Source organism: Aquarana catesbeiana, unplaced genomic scaffold (assembly GCF_042186555.1).
Source record: "Aquarana catesbeiana isolate 2022-GZ unplaced genomic scaffold, ASM4218655v1 unanchor228, whole genome shotgun sequence".
Lineage (NCBI taxonomy): Eukaryota > Metazoa > Chordata > Amphibia > Anura > Ranidae > Aquarana > Aquarana catesbeiana.
The window spans coordinates 3,006,047-3,018,726 of record NW_027362655.1 but is presented as its reverse complement, the minus strand read 5'-3'; the positions used below and the strand labels follow the sequence as shown (position 1 = coordinate 3,018,726).

The 12,680-nt window shown below is 46.2% G+C and overlaps 3 protein-coding genes across 3 annotated transcripts in view; 2 read left to right on the top strand and 1 right to left on the bottom strand.

The window, feature by feature from the left end:
• LOC141121716 (uncharacterized) overlaps nucleotides 1-12,680 on the top strand; it is a 278,834-nt gene that overhangs the window by 67,014 nt on the left and 199,140 nt on the right. The window lies entirely within an intron of this gene.
• Nucleotides 1-12,680, top strand: part of LOC141121690 (uncharacterized) — a 187,011-nt gene that overhangs the window by 142,176 nt on the left and 32,155 nt on the right. The window lies entirely within an intron of this gene.
• Nucleotides 1-12,680, bottom strand: part of LOC141121711 (uncharacterized) — a 155,068-nt gene that overhangs the window by 132,193 nt on the left and 10,195 nt on the right. Inside the window, exon 9 of the mRNA XM_073611427.1 lies at nucleotides 11,703-12,398. Coding sequence (XP_073467528.1) covers nucleotides 11,703-12,398 — 696 coding nt within the window. The remainder of the gene's footprint in view (nucleotides 1-11,702; nucleotides 12,399-12,680) is intronic.

Genomic DNA, 12,680 nt, shown 5'->3' with positions numbered 1-12,680 from the left:
AGGCCTGGTAATGGGCTGGGGGGGTACCCATGCCGTTTTTCTCAATCATTTTCATCCCATATTGCCAGGACCGACATTACATTACAGCCGCAAGCAGTTTTAAATGACTTTTATTCCTTTAGAAATGTCATTTGGTGCAGGGACTGTTCTAAACACGGGAAACACGCGCACCTTTACAGGCATACTATAGACACCCCCCAGGTACGATATTTAAAGGAATATTTCACTTTTATTTTTTCACTTTAAGCATTATTAAAAATCACTGCTCCTGAAAAAACGTCCGTTTTTAAAACTTTTTTTTGTATTGATACATGTCCCCTGGGGCAGGACCCGGGTCCCCAAACACTTTTTAGGACAATAACTTGCATATTAGTCTTTAAAATTCGGACTTTTGTTTTCTCACGTTCGAGTCCCATAGACTTTAACGGTGTTCGAAAGTTTGCGCAAACTTTCAGTCCGTTCACATGTTCTGGATGCGAACCGTACCGGCTCATCCCTAGTACCTAGTGCGACTTACAGGAAAAAGAGCTCCTGGCTGTCAGGGACTGCTTGAACTGCTACAAATTAGAGCTGCACAATTAATCGTTAAAAAAATCGTGATCTCGATTCACCCCCTCTGACGATCTCTCCTGCAGAGTTTGCCGATTCTTTCATATAAACAAGTGCAGAGATTAGCTACTCACTCAGCTGTCAAAAGAAAGCATCCGGGCACTCTGCCAAGTTTATAACTTGAAACATTGTAACTAAGCTTCCTTCTTAGATCAAAGGGATAGAACTTCTGTGTAAATAAATAATCGGGCAGTCTGCCAAGTTTTCAACAACGTGTAAATGCAGGAAGTTTAACCGCCTCAGCCCCGGAAGATTTTACCCCCTTCCTGACCAGAACGTTTTTTGCGATTCGGCACTGCGTCGCTTTAACTGACAATTGCGCGGACGTGCGACGTGTCTCCCAAACAAAATTGACATCCTTTTTCCCCCACAAATAGAGCTTTCTTTTGGTGGTATTTGATCGCCTCTGCGATTTTTATTTTTTGCGCTATAAACAAAATAAGAGCGACAATTTTGAAAAAAATGCATTATTTTTTACATTTTGCTATAATAAATATCCCCCAAAAATATATAAAAAAAACATTTTTTTTCCTCAGTTTAGGCCGATCGTATTCTTCTACATATTTTTGGTAAAAAAAAAAAAATAAATAAATCGCAATAAGCGTTTATTGATTGGTTTGCGCAAAAGTTATAGTGTTTACAAAATAGGGGATAGTTTTATGGCATTTTTATTAATAATTTTTTTTTTTACTAATAATGGTGGCGACCAGCGATTTTTATTGTGACTGGCGACGTTATGGCAGACATTTTTGAGACCATTGTCATTTATACAGCGATCAGTGCGATTAAAAATGCACTGATTACTGTGTAAATGACACTGGCAGTAAATGGGGTTAACCACTATGGGGCGGGGAGGGCTTAAGTATGTCCTAGGGGAGTGATTCTAACTGTAGGGGGGATGGGCTAGCAGTGTCATTACTCTGATCACTGCTCCCGATGACAGGAAGCTGTGATCAGTGACACTTGTCACTAGGCAGAACGGGGAGATGCTGTTTACATCAGCATCTCCCCGTTCGTCCTCTCCGTGAGGCGATCGCGGATATCCCCGCGGCGATCGAGTCCGCGGGACCCGCGACCCGACTCACGGAGCTCCCGGCCGGCGCGCACACGCCGCCGCACACGCAATGGCACGGCGGGGAATTCAAATGGACGTACCTGTAAGTCCATTTGCCCAGCTGTGCCATTCTGCCGACGTACATCAGCATGCGCCGGTCGGGAAGGGGTTAACCACTTAAAGTCTAAATCTTTTTCTGACACTTCTTTCTCAAGTTAAAATCAATATTTTTTGCTAGAAAATTACTTGGAACCCCCAAACATTATATATATTTTAGCAGAGACCCTAGGGAATAAAATGGCAATTACTGCAATATCGTGAGAGAATCGTGATCTATCTTCTAAGCAAAAAAAAATCGTGATTCTCATTTTGGCCAGAATCGTGCAGCTCTACTACAAATAAAACTTACCTGCTAGATCAAGCCTGATTCTACTAACACCGCGGTTTTGTGTGCAATGTATCAGAGGTGCCAGTGATCTACTTACTGACACTGCACATGTTGGGGGGGCAGAAGGGCTAAACACAGGTGCTGGCAGGTTTTAGGGGTGATCCTGCTAATGCTGCATTTTTGGGGACACTATACTAAGGAGACACTAATATAGTTCTGTTCATGATTAAGATATTGATCCTTACAGACACTATACTAAGGGGGACACTAATATAGTTCTGTTCATGATCAGGATATTGATCCATACAGACACTATACTAAGGGGGGACACTAATATAGTTCTGTTCATGATCAGGATATTGATCCATACAGACACTATACTAAGGGGGGACACTAATATAGTTCTGTTCATGATCAGGATATTGATCCATACAGACACTATACTAAGGGGGGACACTAATATAGTTCTCTTCATGAACAGGATATTGATCCATACAGACACTATACTAGTAATGGTTGTAATCAGGAACCTATAGCGTAAGTGCGATAGTGTGCGGACAATCTAATGCTAGCTGACCCTGGCGCTATCTGATGTAACAAGTGATGCTAATACAGTGATCAAAAAAAATACTGTACACTGACACTGTACTAATGGCACTGGTTGTGTGACAGGAGCGATTAACCACTTACCGACTTACCAGCCGCTGTATATGTACGTCATTACTTTGAAGATGGATATACCGAGGTATCCATCTAAAGGGCCGGCGGTTCTGTGTACGATAATGGTGGTCTCTGCGGCGGGTTCGCCGCAAGATTACCGTTATCGGCGACAGGAGAGGTGCCACCCCCCTCCCGCGCCCTCCGCCGCTTATTGGAGCCGTCGGTAGCGGCGGAGGCGATCGGGTCCTTTCACTTCCTAGGTATGGAGACGAGTGAGGCTAAGATGGCCCCCACCCATCTCCATACCATAGGAGGGCGGAAGCGACGTCATAACGTCAGCTCCGCCCATTTGTCTTAAAGGCACTTTTTTTTTTTTGTCATTTTTTCAAACTACTTTTTTTTTTTTTCCATTAAAGTCCAAATATGAGATCTGAGGGACTTTTTGACCCCAGATCTTATATTTAAGAGGACCTGTCATGCTTTTTTTCTATTACAAGTGATGTTTACATTCCTTGTAATAGGAATAAAAGTGATCCAAAGTTTTTTTGTTTTTTTTAAAAACAGTGAAAAGATAAAATAAATATAAAGTAAAAATAAAGTAAAATAAATAAGAAAAAATTTTTTTTTTAAAAGCACCCTGTCCCGACGAGCTCGCACGCAGAAGGGAATGCATACATGAGTAGCGCCCACATATGAAAAGGTGTTAAAACCACACATGTGAGGTGTCGCCGCGACCGGTAGAGCGAGAGCAATAATTCTAGCCCTAGACCTCCTCTGTAACGCAAAACATGCAACCTGTAGAATTTTTTAAACGTCGCCTATGGATATTTTTAAGGGTAAAAGTTTGACGCCATTCCACAAGCGGGCGCAATTTTGAAGAGTGACATGTTGGGTATCAATTTACTCAGCGTAACATTATATTTCACAATATAAAAAAAATTGGGCTAACTTTACTGTTATCTTATTTTTTTATTCAAAAAAGTGAATTTTTTCCAAAAAAAGTGCGCTTATAAGACCGCTGCGCAAATACGGTGCAAAAAAAAGTATTGCATTGACCGCCATTTTATTCTCTAGGGTGTTAGAAAAAAAAAACAATATATAATGTTTGGGGGTTCTAAGTAAATTTTCTAGCAAAAGAAACCTGTTTTAAACATGTAAACACCTAAAATCCAAAACGAGGCTGGTCCTTAAGTGGTTTAAGGGTTAATGAGGGCAATCAAGGGGTTAAATGAGCCAATCTAAGGTGTGTGGGTGTAAAGTGCGTTGCTTATACTCACAGTGTGGTGTTCTTTTCTCTTCCTGGACCGAAAAGGACTCAGGAATAGGGATGAGCTTCGTGTTCGAGTCGAACCCATGTTCGACTCGAACATCGGCTGTTCGATCGTTCGCCGAATTGCGAACGTTATGGGCCGTTCGCGCTAAATTCGTGTGGCGCGTCACGGCCCATAATTCACTGCGGCATCGCAGTGCATTGCTGGCTGATGATTGGCCAAGCATGCACTATGACCCGCATGCTTGGCCAATCACAGCGCCGTCAGTAGAGAGAGCTGTAATTGGCCAAAGCCAGGGTGGCTTTGGCCAATTATGGCTCAGGGGATTTAGTACACACCCCACACTATATAAGGCCGCCTGCACGGCGGCCCTGTGTAGTGTGTGTTCCGGTGTGCTGAGAGATAGAGAGAGAGAGAGACAGTGTCATTTGATTTGAGTTAGATAGATTAGGCAGAACAGTCAGTCAGTTAGCTGCACTTACAGTGTATTGTGTATATATATGCATCCCAGGTGTTGCATATATATATATACACTGTATTCAGTTTAGCTAGATCCGTTCCTGTTATCTTCTATCTAGACTATTTACATTTAATGCAGTGCGTCCTGCTCACAGTGTTCAGCTAGATCCGTTCCTGCTATTTACATTTAGTGCAGTGCGTCCTGCTCACAGTGTTCAGCTAGATCCGTTCCTGTTATCTTCTAGACTATTTACATTTAGTGCAGTGCGTCCTGCTCACAGTGTTCAGCTAGATCCGTTCCTGCAATTTACATTTAGTGCAGTGCGTCCTGCTCACAGTGTTCAGCTAGATCCGTTCCTGCTATTTACATTTAGTGCAGTGCGTCCTGCTCACAGTGTTCAGCTAGATCCGTTCCTGCAATTTACATTTAGTGCAGTGCGTCCTGCTCACAGTGTTCAGCTAGATCCGTTCCTGCTATTTACATTTAGTGCAGTGCGTCCTGCTCACAGTGTTCAGCTAGATCCGTTCCTGCTATTTACATTTAGTGCAGTGCGTCCTGCTCACAGTGTTCAGCTAGATCCGTTCCTGCTATTTACATTTAGTGCAGTGCGTCCTGCTCACAGTGTTCAGCTAGATCCGTTCCTGCTATTTACATTTAGTGCAGTGCGTCCTGCTCACAGTGTTCAGCTAGATCCGTTCCTGTTATCTTCCTACTGACAGGCAGGCTTGTCTGGTTACAGTATATAAAGCTACCTGAAGAAAATTACAGGTGTTCTATTTGATCCTATTAGTACCACGGTCAGGCAGCTAGACTATTTACATTTAGTACAGTGCGTCCTGCTCACAGTGTACAGCTAGATCCGTTCCTGTTATCTTCCTACTGACAGGCAGGCTTGTCTGGTTACAGTATATAAAGCTACCTGAAGAAAATTACAGGTGTTCTATTTGATCCTATTAGTACCACGGTCAGGCAGCTAGACTATTTACATTTAGTACAGTGCGTCCTGCTCACAGTGTACAGCTAGATCCGTTCCTGTTATCTTCCTACTGACAGGCAGGCTTGTCTGGTTACAGTATATAAAGCTACCTGAAGAAAATTACAGGTGTTCTATTTGATCCTATTAGTACCACGGTCAGGCAGCTAGACTATTTACATTTAGTACAGTGCGTCCTGCTCACAGTGTTCAGCTAGATCCGTTCCTGTTATCTTCCTACTGACAGGCAGGCTTGTCTGGTTACAGTATATAAAGCTACTTGAAGAAAATTACAGGTGTTCTATCCCAGCTTAGTGCAGCTACAGGCCATTAGTATGTCTGGAAGGCCAAGAAGGAGAGGCAGACAGTCACAAGCCAATAAGAGAGGGCAAGCAGGCTCTGTGTCTAGTGCTGGTCGTGGAGACGGTGCATCCTCATCAGCACGTGGCCATGGGACACGCTTGGCCTTTTTTTCGGCAGCTGGCCATGTTGAGCCGCAACATGCGGAAGACTTGGTCGAGTGGATGACCAAGCCGTCCTCATCCTCCTCATCCTCTCTCACCCATGCCCAGGGTGCTTTGTCTGGCAAAGCAGCGGCCTCTTCCCTCAGCTCAATGTCATCAGTGACTCCTTCCCTAGCTCCACCATGTCCTCATGAGGATTCCCTCGAACTGTTTGACCACAGTGTTGGGTACATGCTCCAGGAGGATGCCCAGCGTTTGGAAGGCTCTGATGACGATACTGAGCTCGATGAAGGCAGTAACATGAGCGCGGACAGAGGGGGTGCCCAAGAAGGACAGCAATCTGGCAGTCATGCTCCCCCTGCTGCAGCATACTGCCAGGTTTGCTCCAGTGATGAGGAGGGAGGGGATGATGAGGTCACTGACTCAACGTGGGTGCCTGATAGGAGAGAGGAGGAGGAGGAGGAGGAGGAGGAGGAGGAGGAGGAGGCGGCAGCACATCACCAACGAGGCAGGATGCCCTCCAGGGGCCAGCCTAAGGGCAGCACATTGACTGCATCACACCCCAAAGCTCCACATGTGCAGGGCGCTGCAGTCTCTGCGCGTTATTCAAAAAGTTCTTTGGTGTGGGCCTTTTTTGAGACGAGTGCATCAGATCGCACCGCTGCTATTTGCAACATATGTCTCAAGCGTATCTCGCGTGGCCAAAATATCTCCCGCTTGGGTACCACATGCTTGACCAGACATATGTTGACCTGCCATGCAGTTCGTTGGCAAGCGTATCTAAAAGACCCACACCAAAGAACAAAGAGGATCTCTCCTTGCTCCTCATCAGCTGAGATTTCCAACCCCACTAGACCTTCAGTCCTCTCTGAGACCTGCAGTGAGAGGAATGAAGGTGTAGAATTAGGTGTGTCACAGCCAAGTACTTGTGGGCAATCTGCTTTTGGTACACCGACGTCAGATTGTACCAGGCAAATTTCCCTGCCCCAGCTGCTGCACCGCCGAAAGAAGTTTGCTCCCAGCCATCCACATGCCCAGCGGTTGAATGCTAGCTTGGCAAAATTGCTAGCACTTCAACTGCTGCCTTTTCAGTTGGTAGACTCTGCCCCCTTCCGTGAGTTTGTGGAATGTGCGGTTCCTCAGTGGCAGGTACCCAAACGCCACTTTTTCTCACGGAAGGCGATTCCGGCTCTCTACCGGCATGTGGAAGGCAATGTCCATGCCTCGCTGGACAGGGCGGTCAGCGGTAAGGTGCATATTACCGCTGACTCATGGTCCAGCAGGCATGGACAGGGACGTTACCTAAGTTTCACGGCGCATTGGGTGACTCTGCTGGCAGCTGGGAAGGATGCAGGACAAGGTGCAGTAGTGTTGGAGGTTGTTCCGCCACCACGCCTCCAAAATGCTGATTGTGACACACCTCTCTCCTCCACCCCCTCCTCTTCTTCTTCCTCCATGGCCTCTTCCTCGGAACCAGCGGTGCTCCGTAGGCGTTCAAGGGGCTACGCAAGTACGCAGGCCAAAAGATGCCATGCGGTGCTTGAGCTGGTGTGCTTGGGGGACAGGAGCCACACTGGGGCAGAGGTTCTGTCAGCTCTGCAGGGGCAGGTTCAGAGGTGGTTGACGCCACGCCAACTTAAGGCAGGAATGGTGGTTTGCGACAATGGCACCAACCTCCTCTCTGCCCTCCGACAGGGACAAATGACCCATGTGCCCTGTTTGGCTCACGTCCTTAACTTGGTGGTGCAGCGGTTCTTGGGCAGGTACCCGGGCTTACAGGATGTCCTGAGGCAGGCCAGGAAAGTCTGTGTGCATTTCCGCCGGTCATATAATGCCAGTGCTCGGCTGACGGACCTCCAAAAGGAGTTTAACCTGCCCAAGAACCGCCTAATCTGTGACATGCCCACCAGGTGGAACTCAACGTTGGCCATGCTGCAGCGGCTGCACACGCAGCAGAGGGCCATCAATGAGTACCTGTGCGACTATGGCACCAGGACAGGGTCAGGGGAGCTTGGTTTTTTTTCCCCACGCCAGTGGGCCATGATCAGGGATGCATGCACTGTCCTGTCACCATTCGAGGAGGCCACGAGGATGGTGAGCAGTGACAGTGCATGCATCAGTGACACTGTCCCCCTTGTCCACCTGTTGGAGCACACGCTGCGTGGAATAATGGACAGGGCACTTGAGGCAGAACAGAGGCAGGAAGAGGAGGACTTCCTTAGCTCTCAAGGCCCCCTTTATCCAGACAGTGTTCCTGCGTGCCCGCCGATCACACAGGAAGAGGACGAGGAGGAAGAGGAGGAGGAGGAAGATTGTGTCAGTATGGAGGTGGAGCCTGGCACTCAGCATCAGCAGCAGTCTTTAAGGGATCAGTCCCAAGAAACACATGGACTTGTACGTGGCTGGGAGGAGGTGGCTGCGGACCATGTCGTTCTTAGTGACCCAGAGGACTCCGGACCGAATGCCTCAGCAAACCTACGCTGCATGGCCTCCCTGATCCTGCAAAGCCTGCGTAAGGATCCTCGTATTCGTGGTATCAAGGAGAAGGACCAATACTGGCTGGCAACCCTCCTTGATCCACGTTACAAGGGTAAGGTTGCGGACCTTATCTTGCCATCGCAGAGGGAGCAGAGGATGAAACATCTTCGGGAGGCCTTGCAGAAAGGTCTGTGCAACGCGTTCCCAGAGACTGGGAGGTTACAAACTCCTGTTTCTGGACAACGTGTTGCTGAGGCTTCGGTCAGTCAAAGAAGGAGCGGTGGAGAAGGTGGCCGTCTGACCGATGCGTTCAGACAATTTTTTGGTCCGCAGCCCCAAGGTATGATCGGTTCCAGCAACCATCGCCAGCGTCTGTTTTACATGGTGCAGGAATACCTAGGGGCAAGATCAGACTTGGACACCTTTCCCACCGAAAATCCTCTGGGTTACTGGGTCTTGAGGATGGATCACTGGCCAGAGCTTGCACAGTATGCAATTGAGCTACTGGCCTGTCCTGCATCCAGCGTTCTTTCGGAACGCACATTCAGTGCTGCTGGAGGCGTGGTAACCGATCACAGGGTGCGTCTGTCCACCGACTCGGTCGATCGGCTGACCTTCATAAAAATGAATGAGTCTTGGATCACCACCAGCTACCAAGCACCTGATGCTGATGTAACCGAATAATTTTTTTTGAAATCTCAGATCCCTTCAAAGACTGCCTATGCTGATGCTGAGTGACTATCCCTGAGTAATTATCCTCTTCCTCCTCAATCATCACGCTGATAGCTTGTAAGAACATTTTTGGTTCTGGGCGCCACCACCAGTGCCTAAGGCACAATTTTTCAGCCCCTGTTTAACAGGGGCGTGTAATTACAATTTTTGATGTAATACTTTGCAGCAGGGCTCGTTCCTGCATTCCAACTAGAGTGTCTGTGAGGGGTTGCAGTGTTGTGGCACCAGCACCAGTGCCTAAGGCCTAATTTTTCAGCTCCTGTTCAACAGGGGCATGTAATTACAATTCTTGATCTAATATTTCACAGCAGGGCCCTGTGAGGGCTTACAGTGTTGTGGCCACAGCAACACCTAAGGCCCAAATTTCTGCTGAGTATATAGGGCAGGACCCTACTTTCAAACATCTAACTTACAAACGACTCCTACTTGCAAACGGAAGGAGACAACAGGAAGTGAGATGAAATCTACCCCTAGGAAGGGAAATTCTCTCCTGTAAGAGTTAATATGGGAAAACAATTTCTCCTTTCCACTGATGCTTTCCAATCCTTGTTCCACAAAAAAACCCAAATTTTCAAAAAACATTTTTCATTGGGACAAAAAAGTGAGGTGAAATCTTCTGAAGAGGAGGAAAGACAGCAAAACAAATGTCACAGGGGTGATAACCCTTCCCTATGTTTTCCAAAAAGCTTAGAAAAGATTTTTTGGCTGGAGCTAAACACGTTAAAAATGTTCAAAATTACAAACAGATTCTACTTAACAACAAACCTACAGTCCCTGTCTTGTTTGCACCGCCTGTATACTGCTGTTCAGAGTATATAGGGCCTGGTGGCCCCACACCTTTCCTTATTTTAATTTGGGTGCGGGGTTCCCCTTAATATCCATACAAGACCCAAAGGGCCTGGTAATGGACTGGGGGGTACCCATGCCGTTTGTCTCACTGATTTTCATCCATATTGCCATGACCCGACATGACATTAAACCCGCAAGCAGTTTTAAATGAGATTTTTTCCTTTAAAAATGACATTTGGTGCAGGGACTGTTCTAAACATGGGAAACACGCGTCACTTTACAGGCATACTATAGACACCCCCCAGGTACGATATTTAAAGGAATATTTCACTTTTTTTTTTTTACTTTAAGCATCATTAAAATCACTGCTCCCGAAAAAACGGCCGTTTTTAAAAGTTTTTTTTGCATTGATACATGTCCCCTGGGGTAGGACCCGGGTCCCCAAACCCTTTTTAGGACAATACCATGCAAATTAGCCTTTAAAATGAGCACTTTTGATTTCGAACGTTCGAGTCCCATAGACGTCAATGGGGTTCTAACGTTCGTGCGAACTTTCGGTCCGTTCGCGGGTTCTGGTGCGAACCGAACCGGGGGGTGTTCGGCTCATCCCTACTCAGGAAGAGAAGAAACCACTAGATAGCTCCCCATGTTTACAAAATAAAACACAGGAGTGATTTGTCATTGGCTGCAGGTGATCAGCAGGGTACTGGGCAAAATCATTGGCCGGGACCTGCTGACAATCTTGTCTTGCAGCCAATGACAGTGAGGTTGCTGGGTGTGCCCGGGTATGCACACAGACCTGGAAAAAGCCCCGACATACAAGTACACTACTGTGCCTGTACGATCCGCCCATCCACAGTATTTATACTATGGTGGGTCGGCAACTGGTTAATATTGTTGCTTTGATTAACTCATATCCTTCAGTGTCTACTGTACTCACCCGTGTATGATTATGAAACCATGTCTGACAGAGGAAACTAAGGGGTCTACTTATAGAAAATTAATTTGACAAATATGATAATCATTCTTCCAACCATTACACATTCTGGCCATAATGCAACACAGTGATTTCCTATGATCATCAGCTCCATCTAGTGGCCATAATGAGATAGTTTTACTAATGGAGATATGACAGAAAAAATATCACAATACTTTATTATGGCCACTAGATGGAGATAAGGAAATCAGTGTATGAAATAAAAAATACATCCAATATTCATCATAGCTGGGTAAACGCTGGTCACATTCGTTCAACTAATTTATTTAATTAAAACAGACCTCTAAGTGTTTGTGAAATCTTACACCACAAAATGTACTCAGCCAATGAAAGGTAATGACTCCATTTTTATTTTTCTCCTGCTATCAATGGCCAACACAGTACAACACTTCATCCATGTCTTTGGTGATCTCTGATCTCCTTATGAACTGTTTCTTACATGATGAAGATCGGCCATGGAGTATATCTGAGGTGTATATCAGGGTGTGCTTCTTCACCACATGAGAGCTGTGATGTCCAGCAACATTCATATAGAAGACATTTCCCACACTCAAGGCACTAATACACCTCGAGGGTTGTGTGGGATCCCTGATGTACAGGAAGACAGGACTTCAGTGAGGAACAATTCCCTCACTCAGGACAGGAATACGGCTTCTCCCCCGTGTGAGATCTCTGATGTCTGTAAAGACGGGACTTCCGTGAAAAACATTTCCCGCACTCAGGACAGGAATACGGCTTTTCACCTGTGTGAGATCTTACATGTTTGCCAAGATCTGATTTGTTTACAAAACATTTCCCACACTCAGGACAGGAATACAGCTTCTCACCCATGTGAGATCTCTGATGTCTGTAAAGAGTGGACGTCTGTGAAAAACGTTTCCCGCACTCAGGACAGGAATACGGCTTCTCTCCCGTGTGAGATCTCTGATGTTTGATAAGATTGGACTTATCTGAAAAACATTTCCCGCACTCAAGACAGGAATATGGCTTCTCTCCCGTGTGAGATCTCTGATGTTTGGAAAGATGGTACTTCTGTAAAAAACATTTCCCGCACTCAGGACACGTATATGGCTTTTCCTCCTTGTGCAATCTCTGATGTCTGAAAAGATGGGCCTTCTGTGAAAAACATTTCCCGCACTCAGAACAAGAATGTGGCTTCTCTCCTGTGTGAGTTCTCTGATGTTTGTAAAGGCCGGATCTGTCTGAAAAACATTTCCCGCACTCAGGACAGGAAGACGACTTCTCCCCCGTGTGAGATCTTTTATGCACATTAAGATGGAATTGACCTGGATTAATGGAAAACCTCTTATCTGTTGGAAGGACGGCACCGTCCCTCACAGTCTGAGGTTCCTCAGGATAAGAGGAATACGATGGTCCATCTACACTGTGTGGTGCCGGATGGACATTTGAGGTAGCCGGGTTTTCTCCTGGACTATACTGTGTGATGTCCTCATCTTCTACTTTACAGTCTGGAGACAAAGTGAGACAATCCTCTGAGGTTTTCCTCATCTCCCGTCCATCTACTAAAATAGAAATAAAAAGATTATTACTAGACATGAGCAGATTGGTTCCCCTAAACCAGGACTCCGCCCACATCAGGCAGGTTTGTCTCTGAGGATCTTACAATTCCACCCTCAATGTAACTAGTAAATGGGTCCTCTGATCTCCTACCAGTTCATTTCTTTATTCATGGACCTTAGTCAGAGAGTGAGGAAACAATGAGAACTGGTTTTTTTTTTTTAGGAGTGACAGTGATGAGGGGATTATAGGACGAGTGTCCCCACCCCCTCTATCACTCATTGCCA